The sequence below is a fragment of the Rhyacophila brunnea genome, unplaced genomic scaffold (assembly GCF_057557595.1).
Source record: "Rhyacophila brunnea isolate RB1 unplaced genomic scaffold, BYU_Rbru_1.0 scaffold_3, whole genome shotgun sequence".
Lineage (NCBI taxonomy): Eukaryota > Metazoa > Arthropoda > Insecta > Trichoptera > Rhyacophilidae > Rhyacophila > Rhyacophila brunnea.
In genome coordinates, this window is record NW_028232965.1 from 6,403,481 (window position 1) to 6,424,603 (window position 21,123).

General features: G+C 29.2%; 1 protein-coding gene across 1 annotated transcript; it reads right to left on the reverse strand.

Moving 5' to 3' along the window:
- Window positions 1-223: 223 nt before the first annotated feature.
- Window positions 224-9,436, reverse strand: LOC147067793 (endocuticle structural protein SgAbd-6-like). Its single transcript, XM_085951998.1, has 3 exons — window positions 9,354-9,436; window positions 8,499-8,617; window positions 224-2,009 (listed from the first exon to the last, which is right to left on the reverse strand). The coding sequence occupies exons 1-3, from the start codon at window positions 9,360-9,362 to the stop codon at window positions 1,832-1,834; spliced, it is 306 nt and encodes a 101-aa protein (XP_085808124.1). The 5' UTR covers window positions 9,363-9,436; the 3' UTR covers window positions 224-1,831.
- Between the last annotated feature and the right edge of the window lie 11,687 nt (window positions 9,437-21,123).

A 21,123-nucleotide genomic window follows, 5' to 3' on the forward strand; every position in this document is an offset into this window, starting at 1 on the left:
AATATATCCAGTAAAACTCTTTATCGGACTTTATTGCAACATTCTCTTATCTATGTTTGTCGTGATTTTATACATTATAATCTCGTTAAAAATAATTATAAAATATTATTTTATAATGGCACTTGATTTTTCATGTCCGCCTTGAAATTAGTGCCACTCCCCTTAACAAATACTCACCATAAAATTTAGCTAATACTAGGTAAATACGTTAAAGATGATAAATGTACCTACTTACAATATAATATCATGCATTACATAATTCACATTTAAATCACAGATGTCCAAATTCTGAAGCAAAGACGGAACGTTTTACGAAACCGACGAAGTGGAACGTGTAAGTAATGGCGTTCATAAAAATAAATTATTTCACCACTCATATATTTACATTTTGTCATATTTAATTTATTTGTGTATGTTTTATATTTAGAGATCAATAGTGTCAGTAGGTAGTTACATATTTCATAAAAACTTCTAATGATAATTAGATAGGTGTACTATTTGAATTACAGATAATGTATAATATATTACAAGTTACATAGGTATAAAAGGTTTAAAAATATCAAGTCAACTAACATTTTTTTTTAAATATAATTTTATGGAATGGTGATTTATATTATCACAAACAGACTGGTCATATTTAGTGGACTTTTAAGTAACGGAACTATTTAATAACATAAAACGAAATATACTTGAGGAACTCGGTAAAAGAGGAGAACATATTATATAACGCGAATAAAACGCGACTAATTATTATAATTAGGTAAGTAACACAAACATGGCATATCAATATTGATCCCAAGAGATACATATGTAGTTATTATTTTAACAAAAAGGATCGATTTTTTTTTACATAAGAATGCCCCAATTTAGGTTAGGAACCTCTCCTTTCTTCCGCTTCGAGCAATTGAAATATGTTGGAAGCGGACAAAATCGGTCCTGATATGTGGACTCATTATTATATATAATCTGAAAATCTACTGCAAATACATATCATATCTTTATAATTTTATATTTAGTGAGAGTTTATTTAAAACATTCATGTTTTTTTCATGTATAAATATCAAAAGAAGTCATTTAGGTATTTAGAATAATATTGCAATTTTCAAAATTCTAACTTTGAAGATCAGAATCAAAAAAATGTTGAATTTATAAAATATGACACTTTATTAGAATTTATGTAAGTATTGTACGACAACATCTTCTTGGCTACGTGTTAAAAATGTGAACTAACAAGCTCCTCGCATTTAGTCGACAACAGCGCCTTCCTTCACGTAGCCAAAAAGATGTTGCAGAAGAGTATACCTATTTATTATTTGCATATTAAATACATTATTGCATATTAAATACATATTACATTGTTTCTACAGAATTTGTCTTATTGTGTAAAATAACCATTCTCTTGATCTTTAAAACATCATATTATTGTTGAAAGTCTTAAAAAATTTTAGAAGCGACATAGCTACTGTGGAATTCGTGAAGGTTTTGCAAATTATTTACGCTGATAAAATTCCTCGAAAACTCATCACGACTCTCGCACCTCACCACGCCGATTCCTGTGAGCTTTATACCTCGTAGGTATGAATGACAGACCCGCAAATGGCTAACTGCTACAGAAACCCTTTGGACAGCATGCGTCATACGTAAAAACCTTTATCATTCAAATTGATAATAGTGAAATAATTATAATTTGACAAAGCACTGTCAAGCATGCATATAAAAAATACATTTGCTAGTATACTAGTAATAAATAACATTTAAAAAATCATCAAAAGTGGGTATTGTGTATAACGATTATCATAATTTAAAATGAATAATACTTTTTTGATTTAGTTTAAGGACCGGCTATGCGTTTTATAATTGGTCTAAAGCCATGTCTGTCAGCCTTGAAGAACATTTGGTAGCGAGATCCGTCCTGCGCGACCCATGAAACTGTGCCCTTTGTGGCTAGTGCATTGTTGGAGTCAGTCCCACCTTCTTCTTGTCTCGAAGTTCCATCACTCGAGTCAAATCTGTGAATGAGAAAAAAAATATTCTAAAAAAATGTTATCACTGGGTACTTCAGCCAAAAAAAATAGAAGTTAATTAATATACTTCCTCATTCCACATTCCATATTATCGCAAATATAAATAAAAAATCAAAAAACAGATGTGTAAATTAATTAGAAAAAAACAATTATGACTCTTCTTCTATTTCCCACCACATATACATGAATCTGTGAATAATCTTTCTTGTCGATGGTCACAATGAATTCGGTCATCCTTTGAATTTTCCTTGACCAGAAATTACGAATAGTTATTTTACTATTGAACCAAACATTAAAAGTTGTTTTCTCATGAACAAGTGCAATTATCTCACTGGATGATTTGATTATATATAATTTATGTAGGTAATTATTTTTAATGTGTTAAAGTGAAAAAACTTGAATTGTGTTCAATTTTATTACGTTATTTTTTCATTACTATTAAAATTGAATCGTAATAAATAAGCATTAGTATCCACCATTATACTATTAATCATATAAAGCAGAGGTTGGCAACATTTTTCCCGTCAAGAACGCGATACAAAATTCTAAAAAATACCATGGTCACAAATATTATATTATTTTGACTGATTAACGGCTTAAAAACTAAAAATAGATGTGGTGTCGTGTAACACATTTTTTAAATCTTTACAGATATTATACAAAGTAGTAGATGGAATAAATTTATAAAAAAATATGACGTTTTATCAATACTTACAAGATCTAAAGCTAAAATCTTTTTATTTAGCATATTGTTAAAAAGATTTTAGCTTTAGCATATTGTTATGACAAATTGCATCTCTCATATATTTGACGGCGAGAGATAACAACACTGATCTTCACCATAAATGCGTCCAATAATATATTATATATTATGTGAATATACTAGGCACACTACTGTTTCGTGATATGGAGAATACTCGTTTCATGATCCATTTTATGATTATAAAATTAATTACTTATAAATATTTTTTTGTGACAGTTTTTCAGTTTTCGGGATATTTTAAGTGAAATACATACCCAAAAAAATGTAAGTTGAGATTCTAAACCAAAAAAAACATGAATATTATATAGTGTACCGCAATTTAACCTTCAAATGCATGATGGCAACCCTTTAATGTAGGTAGACAATTCTTTCCTAATCGATTACATTTTAATGGTTAATAATATTATAAATTAGCAGTGGCACCAGTAAATAAAAATTATAACTATTTTGTCAGCACACTTTGTTCACTGCAAAAAACTAAAAGTTTGAAAATAAAATTTCATTCACACAAAAAACATAAATATTAAAATATAACACAGTTTGTTGCTGAAATGCAACACCATACAATTAAGGGTTTAAAAAATTGTGAGCGATGGCTTACCAATGTTGAGAAGAACTGATCTAGAGCAGTGACGAAAACTGCATATTGGAGTGTTAGTGAGGCAAAAAAAATGGGTAATAGAACTGATAATGCACATGACGTGCATAGTGAAATCGTGCAGTCAAAATATACGAAAAATAATGCTAATATGATTTTATTTTATTGATAATGACATACGAAATCATACATTTTTTTTTTAATTAGGTTTATAATTTTTATAAAATCAGATTTTTATCCTTATTTATTACCTATGTGAAAATAGGTAATGATTGTTCATGGGAATAATTGACAATTTACTGATTGTATAGATACTAGGTATCAGTGGCGCACCCAGGAGGGGCAAGGGGCCCTGGCACCCCCCAAACATGTAAATTATCAGAATGATTTTAAACATTGAAATTGAAAGCCAATAAACTATACATTGGGCTTAGACAAATAAAAACACGACAAAAAATGATTTTGATTTCTAACATAAAAATTTCAAAACACTAATGTCGGGTTTTTTTAGAAACCCAATCCTTAATGGAATTGTCAAAAAAATCTCGTTGTTCACCCGAATTCCGGAGTGGTGTAGGTCATGGCTGGGGAAGGCTGACAGGGCTCTAGCCTGGGGGCCCGGCGTGTCGGGTTGACCAGATAAACACACATCAAAAATTAGCTTTAATAGTAAAAAAAAATATATTATACTTCATGGCCATGAACATTTTAGATTATATAATTGTGCAATATATTTTCTGATTATTATGTGTCAGCTCCATTATTAAAGTAGATATATTAAAAATCGCCAATAATTCACTGTATACCTACCCTTAATTTGAACTAAAACACAATTTGAAAAACGTTAATGTAGTATTTCACACTGCCTTTAATGTTAGCGGTAGGTACGGGGGCCGCCAAATATCCTAGCCTGAGGGCCCGTTTCAGGATGTGGGGACCATGGTGTAGGTACCGAGTGCAATAGACAAAATACCGATAAACGAGAAATTAGGCTGTGTTGTGTTGAGTATGTTCGTGTATAAGTTAAATGCACTAATACTTTTTAGTTAATAGTTTCATTTTAATTTTAGCCTCCAAACATGGGACTCCATGGAATCTTCTTCCAAATCAATCCGGAACCTTTATCGATAAAACCGTCAAGTACCAATTTAGTGGACTCTCAAAAGGTTCCAAAGTTACAGTCATGATCAAATTTCTCAAAAAAAAAAAAATCAGATATCAGCGCCTGCAGCGGTGCAGCATCTGCAGCGGTGAGGGTAAAAGAGCGCGCCTAGATCGAACCGTTATCTATCTCGTTTATTTAAAAAAATCAAATCAAATATCTCAAAAGACCAGTTCTATGAAAAAAGTGTATACTGTGCGATACTGCCGTATTCACATATATTTATACTTATGTTACAATAATATTTTATATAACAAGCTCTCATTCTTATGGTCATAAAATATAATAAATTATTATACACGCGAGATTGTGGTGATTTTACTTATACATGCGATAACCGCAACCGAATTGAATGGGTTGATTACTTGTGATGATCGCATGCGGTTTTCGCAGAGGATGTTAATTATAAAATTTCCATACATTTATCAAAACTCAAACACTGTTATGAAATGGCAGCGATTTAACGTTTATATAATTTGTCCATTTAGGGCGGGTAACATATTGCAATGCGATTATCGTAGTGGTCGATTTCGCTTATGCGATGATCGCACAGCAGGTACATGAATTGTAATGCAACTGTTTATCGAATCGTTTTTTTTTCTCTTTCTATTATTACGTTTTTTTATTTATTTATTATTATTAGATAAGAAAACAAAAAAACCGTCTAAAACCTGAAAGGCGATTTCCATTCTCCTAAAATGTTGGCATGTCAATAAAAATGTTTTACTTATTTCTTTAATTATGTATAACTTCTGAAAAAACCTATTATAAAATGTTATTTTTATTATTATTAGAATACTCTATCCAGGAGATATACATACATAATAAAAATATATATGGATTTATATTGACTTGCACGAACAAAGAAACTGCCGGAGCCTACAATAATTATTGCAGTGCGATTATTGCGTAAGTAAAAGCATACCATTGTTTTTATAATTACCGATCAACTTTTATAATTATCCGGTAGATGGTATCATAGGTTTTCATATAATAATTAAATTTCTCATATTTGATATCGATCGACAGAAATAACTTATTCCATTTGCAACATCTATAATATAAGATTATAAATTATGAATGTAGCTAAAACAGTAAAATATCTTCGCCACTGATTCAAAGCAGTAGTATTATAGAACATGTACATAGTGGAGACAATAAATAAGATTCAACTTGTATGACTTTTATCGATACAGCTACCATCAACTGCTTTTTGTCTTCGTGTTTCTATTACGGTTTTGTGTTTTTATTTTTATATCTTTCCCTTTTCAATAAAGTTTCATTATAACACTTGATACTGATCAACACTAAGTATATCAGTATAAATAATGCAAGCTTTACTTTAATATTGTATTATACGGTAGGTAATATCTATATATTATTTTTAAAACTTTATGACACGTAAAGTGAAATAAATGTTTATCTGAAAAATATCTTATTTAACTGTTTAATTATCACATTATAATACTATAGTAATTTATGTCCAATTAGCGACATTTTGTGTAAAAAAAGATCCGGAAAGTCCCAAATTCACTCGATATGCAAAAATTCAATCACATTTTGCATTGGCGCCAGACAATGGTTTGATTATGTAAAGTTTTGAATGTTTGGATGCATCCGTATAAGGTTTTTATTAACTATAAAAGATATGAGATCATTTAAAAATATTTATCTTCGAAACTTTAAACATTTTTCTGAATATAATCCAGGTTTTCTAAACAGTAACTGTTTATTACTGAAAAACTATAACATTTTTTGTAATATCTTCCTTCAAATATTTTAATTTTGTAAAATTAAAATGTTCGGAAAAGGTTTCGTAAAAGATTTTTTTGAGAAATGATTATAAGTCATTCGGTTAACTTACTAAGAACATAAGTACAGGATTTTTTAAAATATTTTTATATTTTTTTAATTTATTTATTATATTATTTTTATATTTTTAAAATACTTCTTCTGAAAATTGTTTTAGTACATGGTCAAAAAAATGTGAATATTAATTGCATAAAAACGGCATATTGTTTAAAATCTATTATCTCTGCTAAGGTTACCATTCTTAAATTTGTTAGCGTAATAAATTTTATTTATGGAGGCTACCAAGCCATTTTCATATACTCTGAATTAATTCCACATAATAATATAATAATTTGCTTGTTAGATTTAGTATAATTTGCATGTAAAACTATGAAAAATTGGTGACCAGACTGCATTTTATTAATAGATTTACATGACATTTTGACACAGCTAAAAATAAATCTATCCAAATATAGCAATTGACATCATTAAAAAATATATATAAGAATTCAAATTCTATTCTTCAGAATCTTTTTTAAATTCATATTTCATTTATATATTCTAGATAATCTTATTAAAAGATGTATAATACCTATATGTATTATATATTTTCGATAAAACTATAATTATCATTCAATATGTAATAATTAACTTTTTTATAGACAGTATCTATTGATTATAACGATCCACTTAAATTTCTTATCAAAAATATAATAATAATCAAAAATTATCTCAAAAAGATGTTATCAATAATTACAATTTTAAACTAAAATAAAATTTGTAGCATTTTTGTCTATAGGCCAATGTCTTAATCTAACAAAAAAATGTTTACATATAATTTACATACTAATTAACTATCTTTCTATACATTAATAATTAACTGTGAGGTATTTATTTATACATAATATGTATTTCAAGTCAGTTTTTATATTAGTATGCAAGCGATCGGTTGAATTAATTGATATGGACTCATTGAGCAGTAGCTTCATTTTGTTTTAAATTTGAATAAATCTGACAAGAGTGCAGTTTTTGACGATTTTTTTATAAATTGCATTAATTTGAACTTTGACACTTTCGGTTTTCTTAAAAATATACTTTGATGTTATCTAGTATAAGTAAATACATGATTATAATAATTACTATATTATTGTATAACCTTTTTGGTTAATTGCAATACTAAATAATAATGACATCCAATGAAACGTGGCTAAATTTGTCATGGTTTATTTCTACTACAGTACTTACAAAAATGGTTTCTACTATTTATAAGAAGAAATATAAAGTGCATTTACCTAGTTTTGATTACAAAATACACTTGTAATAATAATTGACATTACTAACCCAGAATTCTGATTTACATTCAAATTTATAACCATTCTTGTAAATGTACCACAACTATACAGATTTCTCGTTTTATGTAGATATGTTTTGTTGTTTTTATTTAATAAATTGTTATTTTTATTTAATAAAAATAACAATTTATTAAATAAAAACAACAATACAATGCAGTTCCACCATGAATTGACAGTTAACAAAATAAAACAAATGTAGATATGTATTACGAGTAATTTAATATAGTTGTGGAATATACGAGTTGCTACAACGTTCATTTTGCTAAAATATGTTAGATTCGTGGGACTTAGCATAAATTATGCAAAGGTTTATAATGTCTGATAATTATGTATTTATTTAATATGGCGATTAAAATTATGTATAATGTGTACAATCAGTAGGTATATTATAAAAAAAAGTATTTTATAACTCTTATATGCCGTATATGTTTTAATTTTGTAATGCGTATAATTATCATACTGTTTATTTTCTTTCATAATAATTTTATTAATCTGACTTCTATATTGAAATAAGAAGAAGATTTGACCTCTAACGAATATATTATACTGGTCTGGTAGTATAATACATTTTATAAAAAAGTTAATATTACACTTTACTTTGTGAGCTAGAAGTGAGAATTAAATATTATGGTTTTTAGCAGTTTAATATTTTGATCAAAATATTCATGTTCTAATTGATTATTCATATGTTGTTCATAATACTCTCGTATCACAATGTTTAATGCTGATATAAAAAATCTTAAGTAGTGCTTTAAATTATTTTATTACAATTATGATAACATTAATAGCAAAAGATTTCGATACATACCTGAAGCTGTAGTCATTTTGCTTCCCTCTTTCGAAATCATAATTGGTAATCACGGCATCCTTGGATAATTTTTCGGCATGTGTAAATACTAATGCTAAAAATATTATGAAAATATTTATCTGAAATTAAGAAATATATATCATTTAGTCACCAACTTATTTTGAAATATTCTATCCCATAAAAAAATATTTTTCCGAATTGACGATACTCAGTCACTAAACTACATTATATTATTATTTTATTTTCAGAATTTTATAAAACGGATATTGTTTTAAATGTTTTTAGATCTTAATCGTTATAAAAATAAATATAAACATATAATGATGTGTGTTAATTAAAAATTTCCACAAAACGCAAGCATCAACTAACGATCTCAGATAATCAAAATAATATGTTTTGAATTGATTATAAATAAATAAATTATTTCCATGTTCTAATAAATATTTAAATTTATTATTTCTAAATCAAGAAGAATTATATAATTAGAGTCTCCTTTTTATTTTCCCGGAATTATTGTAATCCAATTAATAAATTGATTAAATTATTTTTTGTTATTGCAACCGGTTTCATTCACGAATATATGTTTTTTTTCATGTTAACTATTGATTAAAAAACTGCATCCAATATTATTTATTAAGTTAAATGGAATAATATTAACAACGTGCTTTGATTGCCTAAGTTACACACACTATTAATAATTATCCGTAATCTTTCACTATTACGTAAAAAATATCACCAGGAAAATTATTAAGTAGATAATGCAGGTTCCTATGTCTCGAGGATAATATTTTTTCCCGCATTTAATTCACTTTGCACACTTAAGTCATTGCAGAATGTGACACTTAGTATACTTACACATTTCATTGTATCCAATATTAGTGTCTGACTTTTTAAATAATGAGATGACCACGCTTGTTCTAGAGTTTGCACTGAACTGTGATCTAAAAGGTGTTTGTTTATTGTTTTAAATATATGCTATCATATTTTTTTTATATTTTAAACGCCGAGATTCTATCAACAACAACGCAGTCATTCCTTACTTCACATTCCTGTTTTAATCAAGATTCATTTATTTTTGCCAGAGATCAGAAAAACCAGATTTTGCTAAGATGAATGACTTAAGTTCACTGTGAATGGAACAAGCTATACAATGTTTATATACCACTAAACATAAAGAAATATTCTAATTGAACATAATGACTTCGGGCAATTAGTTTTGCATTCACGATGAGCAGATAGACGTTAATTCACGAACTATAACGTCATACTTATTCAGAAACTAGTTGTAGGCATATGATTTTCTAGGATAAAACATGTGATCGATATAATTGAATGTATCTTAATGTATAGATCGTGTGGATCCGGTAGTTTTTTTGTGTAGTTATTACTAAATCACAATGTTTTATAATCAATTATGTGGTTCATCTCAAAACAATCAATTTGATTTTATAGAGGTATTTCTTAAACTCATATTTTGTAAGCTTATATTTGACATAGAATAAAAAATATTTTTCTTTTTAATGTTTTTAGATAGATATTTATTAATTACTACAGTTTAAATTGTAAATTATCAAAAAAATGTCTCAAATTGCAAGCTTCTTATTTTTTCTGCTAGATGCCTCTGGTAGGTAGAAGCCTCCTCCTTAATGAACGAGTATTTACTGCTGTAATAAATATATTAAAATATTTATTTATTTTATTGTGTTAATAATTGTCAATTCATGGTGGAAATGCATTGTATTATTAATTTAATTGAATAAAATTCAAAAAGGGACATTTTCAATTTATTTTCAGTTATAATAATTAGTTACAGTATAAACAGTTAAATAATTTTGCGTTTTATTAAATTAAATTAATAATAGTAAATTATGTCTACATATTGTGTTTTTTTCGTCACATTAGCCAAAAGACCCCCATTTTTCATTACTACACGAACATATTATAGCAAACACATTTTCTAAAATTATGCTATAAGTATATAATTTTAGTTAGTTTATAGATAGAATAATATTTTTTATCTATTATGGTTTAGTTAGGCAGGGTTTAATCAAATTTAAAAAAGATCTTCAATTTGTATTCTTAGTTCAACGAAAATAAATAAGTATGACTGACAAACTGTGAATTATTTTTGTTGGATATCCACAGCCTACATCTAAATACTATTATAGTTTGGTGTAGGCAGGGTTTAATTAGTTTTTACTACGACCTAGCACCTGCCATATTTGTATTCTTAGTTAAATGTAAATAAATATTTATGATTGACAAAGCTTAGTATGCACTATTTATATCGAATTTTCACAGCCTACCTCTCTTTGCCACTGAGCGGCAGACAGGAAAAAAATAGCGGAAATCATCGACGACATTCGATAACGGATATAGCATAGATCGAAAAAGATTAAAGTTTATAATATAGTTAAAATAAAAATATATTACATTCACTATTTACTTATTTAAAAGTTTGATAGTATTAGATATTCTTGCTGCCCATTGGGCCAATAATACACAAGAGAATAGCAATGGGAACATCTTAAAACCAACATGATGCAGGGCTTGAAATGGACTGGAACGTACCGGAGCGCCGTTTCGATTAATAAAATCTCGTAGGAAAATAATTTGACCGTCTGAGCCAGATCGGCCATAAAACAAAAAAAAAACTAACACTTATTTTTATAAAATACTCATAAATTTAGATAACTACGTTAATATTTTCGTAAAATCATCGAGCGCTCCGGTTCGTAAAATTTTCCATTTCGAGCGCTGGCATGATGTATAAACTAAGTATTACTAAATAAATGACACTTCCATCTAGTAGTAGAACAACACGAGTGCTTAAAGTCAGACAACGTTATCTACAAAAAAGTGTTTTTTTTTTAGATAACGTTATTTTACATTTATGGCTACATGATAGTCAAACAACGTTATATCAATCTTTTCTAATTTCTTATTAAATCGTCAGTAAAGTTTAACGCTAACTACACAAGTTACCCTTGTTTTCCTATTTTTTAAAACTATTCCTATAAATTTTAACATCATCATAAGCAAGATAAATGTACAATACACAATAAATTATAAAATATTAACATTAGGTTTTAAATAAACATTTCCCTTGTTGGGTTACAAGAATCTAAAATAACGATTTTTGGCTCTCCTGTAAAGTTGCACTTTTGTAGATAGTGTTGTTTGACACTAAGCCCTCGAACAGCAAACAGTGATTGAATATTATCATTACTCTAAAAAATATTAAGAAGATACTTATTAGTAGGTATTACATCATTATGAAAGTATAATAATAAATAACATTAAAATATATTGAAGTCACTCCAGTATTCTTTTAATTTTTAGAATTAATAATTGATTTTACGTTACAAAATATTTCTTCAAATCACTTTCAAGTCATATTTTTTTAAATAACCCTGATATATTAATAGGTAGTTATTTTTGTCACGGAAAAAATATTTTAAGATCATTAAAAAAATGACATTGAAATATCACAACAAATAAAGGTTTTTTACGTTCTATTCAATTTCATAAAATCGACTACAAGAAATAAACATGAAGTCATATTTAAAACATATCGTATAGTTATGTAATAAGTGGAGTTCTTTCAAAAATAAAAAGTGTCACCAAGAATGAAATCAAAGTATTAATCATAATATATAATAATTTTAATATTATGACAGTCAGTCTAAGCATTAGGTTATTTTACTAAGAAAGTTTTGCGAGAGTTTTAATACTTTGTATTTTTGAATATTTTAGGGTACTGTTTTAAATTTTTTACTTTGTCACCTCGTATTTATATAGGATTTATATGAATAAGTTTACCTTTCAGCTGTATTGCACCACTATTTAGTTGCACTTATATTGTCTTTGCGTTGGAAATTAATAGTATTTAAATCTCTACCTATGATTTTGCGACAACCATTGCCTGCCTCTTGGGAAATGTGACACTTGATACTCTCATCTTCGACGATCTCAGTACTTATGAGATCCTTGATTTCTAGAAAATGAGAATATTGGCGAATCCAATTACTTTGTTCATGGCACAATTTTTCGATTAATTCGTGATACTTTCATCTCAAATTGTTGCTCTGATCTGATCAATGAGAATGTTATAGACTGCAGACGGTTCACACAAAAGTTCGTCGTGATCCTGTACTTGAACTTAACAAAAAAAATATTTATTTATATATTATTATATATATTTTATTCTAGTTTATTTACTATCTAACTATATTGTATCGTGCATTATACCAGAAAAGAGTTATAACCCATTCAAAATTTATTATTTGAATTTATAGCCAACTACGCAAGTGGCAAAAATAAATTCGAAGCATATTCTCATATGATGTTTAATACTTAAAAATAATATAAATTAGCAGTGGCATATGTGAATAAAAAGTCAGCACACTTTGTCCACTGTAGATAACTGCAAGTTTTTAAATAAAATTTCATTCTTACAAAAAATATAAAGAATAACATAGTTTGCTGCTGAAAGGCAACACCATGCGATTAAGGGTTAATCAGTAATGCTGACCGTCCGGATTGCGGTACGGATTCAAGCCCCAATCGGTATAAAAAATCTAGGATTAAAAATGATATTATGTATGTTTTGGGGTTAATCCTAAATATGCACCTAAAATCAATATATTTTTAAAACTTATATATTACCTACTCATGAATAAAAAAATAGTTAATTACAAAATTAAATTTAAACTCTGATAGTCTAATATATCACTATTTTTTTTTAAATCCGTCGACATTTTTCCGGATAACATTCAGATGGTTTGCCAAAATTGAAAATTTGGTCTACGATGTTGGTGTTATTAAATTTATCGCACATATTTTGGACATGACCAAGTTTTAAGTTAAGGCGATTATATTATTTCAAAGTCGTGAATTCAAAAATAAATATGATGATAAAAATGACGTTTCTCAATTACTATAAAGTATTTTTTTTTCTATCGTCTCTGAAGTAAATGCTTTTCAAAGATAATGCTTTAATTGGATACAGAAACGGAACAAGTTAAGTTTATAATTAATTCAAAATAGTGGCCCACGGGTATTAGTGATGTAACGTGGTGCTACTAATGCACTCATTAGATTTGATGGAGACATCGATTCTCAAGGCGCAATCGTCGAAACCCTTGATGTTATGATAAAGTGTTTCACGTGGCTGGGTCACTTGCCCCAGATGCCGCCTGGGAATGCGCGACTCCGCACTCTCAAGGTATAGTCGTATGCATGGCGTTGACTTCGCCGTCTCTCCCTCACCATCCAGTGATGTTACAAAAGTAATTCAGCCATCATATCTGACATAGCAAGGACACAGTAAAATGACGTAATCTTATGCATTCCGAATACTTGACGCTGGATCGTAAGTAAGTGCCCTACGGTGGAGTAGTGCTAGAGCGCCTGAATCTATATCCGTGGACCGTGGGTGTGTATTCCCATCTCGCGTTTGGTGAAATGCTATATTGTTTTTGTTTGTGTGTGTTTGTTCCATAAAAATCAACCTTAAGGGTTAGGCGAGTTGCTGACAATGTAAAAATTCTGAAATAATTTCCACTTTTTGTGAGTCAAAATGGTAAATTAGTTTTTGTCATTATTTCATATCGGTACGTAGATATTAAAAATTACTAAAATTGATTTATAGCAGTAATTATCACACTTTCGTTTCATGAGGGCCAAATTTAATACCATTTTTTTTGGGTTCGCTTATTTATATTGTATTTATTTTTCACCTAATTATTCAAACCGATTATTTTTCAAAATAAAATCGTGTTTATTAATTGGTATTATTATAAACAAATCCCTGCTGAGCTGCAGAAATTCGGCCCGCGGGCCGCATGCGGTGCTCATCACTAATTTAAACTAATCTACCTATATAACAGAAAAGGTCACAAATTTCACAAATCTTAATGAATTAAATAATTTATTATAATATTTTGAAATATGGGTATTGATTTTTTTATCGACAAACCAACATTTCGTCTGTACACCGAATACTTTGAAAATTCCACAATAATAGGTGATAGGCTTATGTCTATTAAATTTGTCTGACTTTCTTTCATATTTGGAACACGCAATTATAACAAAATTAATATGGGGGATCGTCGCATATTTTATTGGAAAAAAATGAACTAGATAAAATAATATTTATGTTTTCAATAATTGACCTAAATATAAATAGTAAATATTATACAATCATGATAGATTCTTATTTTTCGTTCAGACCTCTCTACTGTGGATCATTAAATTCAGCAGTATACAGGACCTGTGTCATTGGAAAACCCCTACGACCATGATTTGGCATTCCTCATCTTCACATTCATAAGAGCTCTCTTCCGGTGGTTTAAGGTTGGATTCCCGTAATATCACTATGCATATATAATTTTTTTTTTTACTGCCTGCTACTACTGTACTGCTTACTACTGTCATTGAACCGCATGGAATATTCTACTGTTAAAAAGAAATAAATAAATTACATTTCAATAAAGCATTTTTTTTTAATTATTCGGTTGATATAATTATTGTTTTCAGTGTTTATACTTTACAAAAGGACGTATATGGTATTTCAATGAATGAATCCTGAATGATATTTTCAACATAATAGTTTAAATAACGTTTTTTTTTTTGTTCTCAGTTGTTACCTCATTACAGAGGATCGTAATCTATGTGGGCACTTTTACAATTAAAATGTATGTCATAACAATGATAATCTTATGTTTGAAAATGTAAATAACTAATTATATTTATAACAAGTTATCATTACATTAGTCGAAGCTTTCATTAAAATTATACGCAGGTCATGAAATTTTATTATTAATAATAAAACTAAAACAACGCCTACTTTACTGAGAAACGAATTTGAGTTAATTTTGATAATATGTTTAGTATTGCGTAATTTAGTAAAAAAAAAACTATTTTTTTATACAAATACCTATGTGTCATAAAGCATTTTCATCACCTTATGAGCAGATCAACTAATTCTAATAAATCAAGGCTTTGAATTAGTAATACTTATTATTAGTTGGCAATGAATTTAATATTTTATTAGAAATAACTATGATTTTATAGACTTTTTATATTATTATAATATTACAATACTATCATAAAATATTTAAAACGTCATAATGTTTTTTTAATAAGTTGCCATAATAGTGTAGAACAATATTTTTTAACTTGTCCTTCGCGTATCTACATAACGTTTATGGAACTAAAACTTAAATTTGTTCTATCCATAATAATAATCACGGTATTTTATAAAGAGCATTCGCGAAAAATGCATTGCTATAATGGCCATAGTCTATACTATAATTCACATTTTTAATTTGAATTCCGTCAATAAATGTCATGGAAATATTTCTATAAACAAGTATGATCAATATTATTGATATTTTACAACACACAAAAATTAAAAACGAAATTAAAACGCTTCCGCTATTTTTGGAAATATATATATTGTTATGCAGTAACAAATTAATAACGTGCCAAACAAGCTAACTATGGGAAAAATGATATTTTTGTCTTCACTTGAGTCCTATATATACTTAACTATATACCGGCGAGGCGGGCCATGTACGCACCCCTTGATGGCAAGAGAAGACCTGGACGGCCGAAGTTGAGATAACTGGAATGCGCCACGGGAACTTTAAAAATGCTCGGTTAAAGCAACTGGAGAGTAACGGCGCTGGATCGCCCAGGATGGAGGAAGTTTTGAAGGAGGCCAAGACCCGCCATGGATTGTACTGCTATGATAAATAATATACTTCGAAAAATCCAATAGCAAATATTTTGAAAAGAAACTGCTGTTTAAAAAAAAAACTTCATTACTATCACTAAAAAGATAAACATTTCTTTAAAACGTTATAACAACCAAAGATGTAATAACATATTATTAAGTGGGTAGTTAATTCTATTTTTAATACCACCATCGTTAACATTAAATGATTAATTATGAATAAAAAAAATCTTGAAACCTCTTTCTTTATCTCGTGTATTATAAATGGTTTTCGGGTAGGTATATAAATAATGTTAAAAGATCCCTTTATTTTATTTACTGACTAATTGCACTTGCATTTTTTGTCCTTGTGACTAATGGTTCCATCCTTTTCACATTTTTTTTATTTGAAATATCACCTTAATATTTTATTTATTTTTATATGTACTACATTTGATATCTTTCACGCCTTATTAAGGGCCATTCTACACATGTGACCGTCAAAACGCGACGGGTGAACAACAACAAAAACGTGTGCTATTCATGCAACTCGCGTCTATGAGTACCAAAATGAACACGGCACAGGCTAATTGTATTGCAGGAATATTCTACTACATAAATAAAATGATTTTTAAAAATAACCGTGAACACTGCCAGCGGGCATCCGTGTGTTTTTGCTATGTGTAATTTAGTTTATGCGGTTTTCCCCCAAGCCACTTCTCTAACGTCTCCTACGACTGGTGGAAAACTCATCTAGACAAGCAAATCCTGTAGCATATTACTGTCGAACAAGAACTTTTTGTTCACGTGTTAAAACTGTGAACTAATAATCCCCTCCAGTAAAGCTAATCGTACTTCCATTTTCAAATGAGGAACGCCCCCCAAATTTATTATTTCATTTTACGCTCCCGTACTGTATGGATCTAGCAATTTGCGTAATTTGAAGCTTTTTATAATAAAAATGTCTAAAACTATCAGTAGTGATGTTAGAATGATTATTAGTAGATTGTTGGTTTATTGCGAAGAAGGAAAGGAGCCGCATCTAAAAGGAGAGTCAATATATTATTTAAACACGCCTTTATCATGCGTTGCCGCCATGACAAATACGTCACTGAGAAGTCTTCTATATGCGACTACAGCGACTTCCTGTTATTGCCGATTTATTGTTGTCGGATAGTATATTCTGCTTCTTTAGCCATTGGTTGTGGCTAAAATTGTGGCTCATTACCTGGTCGTGTATAATGACCCTAATATTTTCAAATCTCGCCTCTAAAATGCTCGGCAATTTATTGGGTACGACAAAAAGTTTTCATGCACGAACCAATATTTTTTTTAAATAAATAAAGCATTAATTCAACACGTACATACCTACCTAAAAATATACGTATGAATCTCCCATACAAAAACTGGTGCGGTATGCAGTCTTCAGGTGAAACTCGTTGGCCCTGATTACATTTGATGTAAAATAAGTATTTCCATAAATACGTTAAATTAACTTTACTTGGGCTATATCTGTCTGAATTCATCAAATATGCCGAAAATTTATAACACATTTAGTCGAAAGTAATGAGCAAATAAAACGCCCTTATATTTGATGATCTCTGCTCTCGTGGTGCAGTGCGCAAGGCGCTGGCCTTCCGTCACGGAGTTCTGGGTTCGATTCCCAGTGAGGTCAAAATATATTTACATAATCTATTATGTAAATTCCTCAAGCCTGGGAGTTATACCACTATTATTGGGCTTCACGGCCTGTCGTGGTGTTTAATAAAGAAACAAATAATAAATAACAAATTACATATTTACGATATGGTTATGTTATAACCATGGCCCCCACATCTTGAAGCGGGCCCCCAGGCCAGGATCTTTGGCGGGCCCACCCACCTATCGCTATGGTTAAGGGCAGTGAAATGCTCTGCAGTAATGTTTTCTAAATTCTATACGGGATTTATCATTTAAATATATCAATCATCAAAATCAAAATATTTAACAGTCCTGAAGTAAAGTAGCGCGCCGCAAGTGACTTCTTTTAGTATTAGAATAAATTTGTGATGTGTGCTAATCTCACTTAGCTTCTCGACTCGCAACTCCAGGCCCCTCCTATGCCCGGGCCCCCAGACTAGAGGTCTGTCAGCCCCTCTACCTTGTGCGGGCATGGTTATAACTGTTTTACATTTTAAATATTACTGAATCTTTATTTAGCTTATTCTAGGATAATAATCGTCAGTTGAATGAGTAAAATATTTCATAATTTAAATATGTCTTTTTAAAAATTGTTTTTTAACGTATTGCTTTACAATGCGATATTTACCCGCACAATAAATAAATTGGCACCGCATTAAACTGACAAGCTTCGACGCATCGTCTAAACTTACCTTAACTTGGTTATAAAAAGTGTGTTATTTTCATTTAAACATTTATAAGAATAAAATATAATATATACCATGAAATTTTAATATATTTTTCATAATTATATACCATTAATTAATTGAATTGTAGTCGATCAATGATAATAATAAAAACAACACAAGAGAATTTCAATCAAAACTTTGGGATATACCTACCTCATTTTAAAATTCATGACATGCATAATTTTGACAATATTGGTTCCATGCTGTTCAAATATCATATTTGTTTTGTTATATTATCCAATAATGAGATTTTTTGCATCAATACAATAACATTATAATGTTCAATGGTTAGTGTTTGGAATGAATTTGTGTTTAATATAATACAAATAGTTGGTAAGTAGGTATATTACGTAGACCAAAAATACATAAGTATATAATTATCATTATATGAAACTTATTACAACAGTTTATATAATCATACATATAATATAAAGTTAGTAATATAGCAATAAGCATAAGAAACAAATTGTCAAAAGTGTTATGTACCTATTACCCACACCTGCCAGTCTTTCTAGATTATCCAGTCCACGACAGGGATTTTATGTGAAAAAAGTGCACAATCGACGTATTATTTATTTTTATTTATTTATTTATTGTTTACATACCGTGAAAATTACAAATTATAAATTTAATACGTTCAAAACATGACATTTAAAAACAAAGAAACAGTGTAAAGAAGAAATAAATATAATATGCAGTATCACAAAAACAGTAGGTATGAAAAGTAAAGTAAAAGTTACAGAAATTATATAAAAAAATATATAAATTATAAAGCATGGATGCATACCGAATGAGCTAAGTGGACCTCATTTTAAGAATTTATAAAACAACTTCCACCTATACTTATCATCACCTGACAGATCGGATTTTATTTCAAGCATATGAATGGTTGATTGGTTCGTTTTGTACTTTAAAATTAACGTTCCGTCTCGTAGAAAAATTATTTTGATCATTTGAGCTAGATAGGGCATATAACAGATAACACTCATTTTTGTAAACTTTACCAGGTATGTTAATATTTTCGGAAAATTATTGAGCGCTCCGGTTCGTGAAATTTTCCATTTCGAGCGCTGATATTTTTTCAAAACCAAAATTTTTCATGAAAAAAGAATTCTATATTTTTACAAATTGCAATAAACGTATACTTAATATGAACAGCATCTGATAAAATATTTAAATCATTTCCAATTTGCATTGTATTTTTTCGAATTAATAGTGAATTATTGATTTTCTTAAATAAGTATATTGTGTGTAAATAAATATATTATTACGTATTTGTGGGTTAAGGTCTGCTACCATTGTTATTAATGAGTTTGAAAAATATTTAATAATAAAATTAATCTATTGCAAAACCGTCGTGTAGAGAAGTGCTTTCTAAACACATGGGTCGTGGACCCCTGGGGGGCCGCAGGGCTTCTGTGGGAGGGGGGGGGGCGAAATGTTTCAATAGAACTGTTATGAACATTTTTAATAATAAATATGAAAGTATATTTTTTAATTGGTCAGAAGAGAACACATAATTGAAAACCTTTTATTATATGTATATTGACCGAAAATACAATATTAAAAGTTAATTAATATTTCGGATTAAACAAAGCAAATTCTTTGCAATTCAGCTTTATGAATCTACTGATATTACAAATTGCACACACTTAATAGTTTTTGTTAGATATCAGTATGACTCTAAAAGGCCGGCCACACGCTCATGCTTCACTACGGTGTTGCATGCGCAAACCGGTTTGCGCAGGCAAACCCGTGCGTGTGCACGGCAAAACTGTACACCGCGCAAACCAAAAAGTGCGGCCTGCGTAAAATTCAACTTGTTTGAAATTTTAACTGCGCAAACCGAGTTTTACAAGCCGCGCTCAGTTCGTCGAAGGTTATGGTCTTTTTTCATTCATACTTATTTGTTTTCGTTGAATTAAGAATACATAATATTACACATATTATTGTTGGTACGTTTTTTAAATTCATTAAGCTCTGCCTAAACAAAATCACAATAGATAAAAAAAATATATTAAGTATATCTATAAAATATTCATATTTACGTATAATTTAATTGCATAATTTTAGATATTTTGTGACAAAAACAAATCGTCACTTGACGACATTGCTGCGATTCCGAAAAACAGTGTTTTCACGACGACGACTTCTGTCGTAAAGTAATGAGGTTTGAGCAGTGTTAATTTTGCCGTTTGGCTATGCGAGAGTGTTCCGTTTTTGTGCACAGGCAAAACCGCGCAGGCAAGTCGCTGACGTGTAGCTGGTACATAACTTACGACGATTTGTTTTTCTATCGGATTTTTTTTTGGCGAGGGGAATTATTTTTTTCAGATTTTGGAGACCGTGCTATGAAAAAGTTTAACAAGCACTGGTGTAGATAAAAACGATGTGTAATTTATGTTTTTAGATCACGTTATGTATTTCATTAAATGATTGTACGCTACAGGTGTTAGTTACCCTTTTATTTTCACGACGTGCAAATTATTAGTAGGTA

Excerpts from the sequence above, each read along its gene's own strand:
- LOC147067793 (XM_085951998.1), bottom strand. Across the intron at positions 2,010-8,498 it reads CAAAATGACTACAGCTTCAG|ATTTGACTCGAGTGATGGAA; the intron begins GTATGTATCGAA and ends TCTCATTCACAG.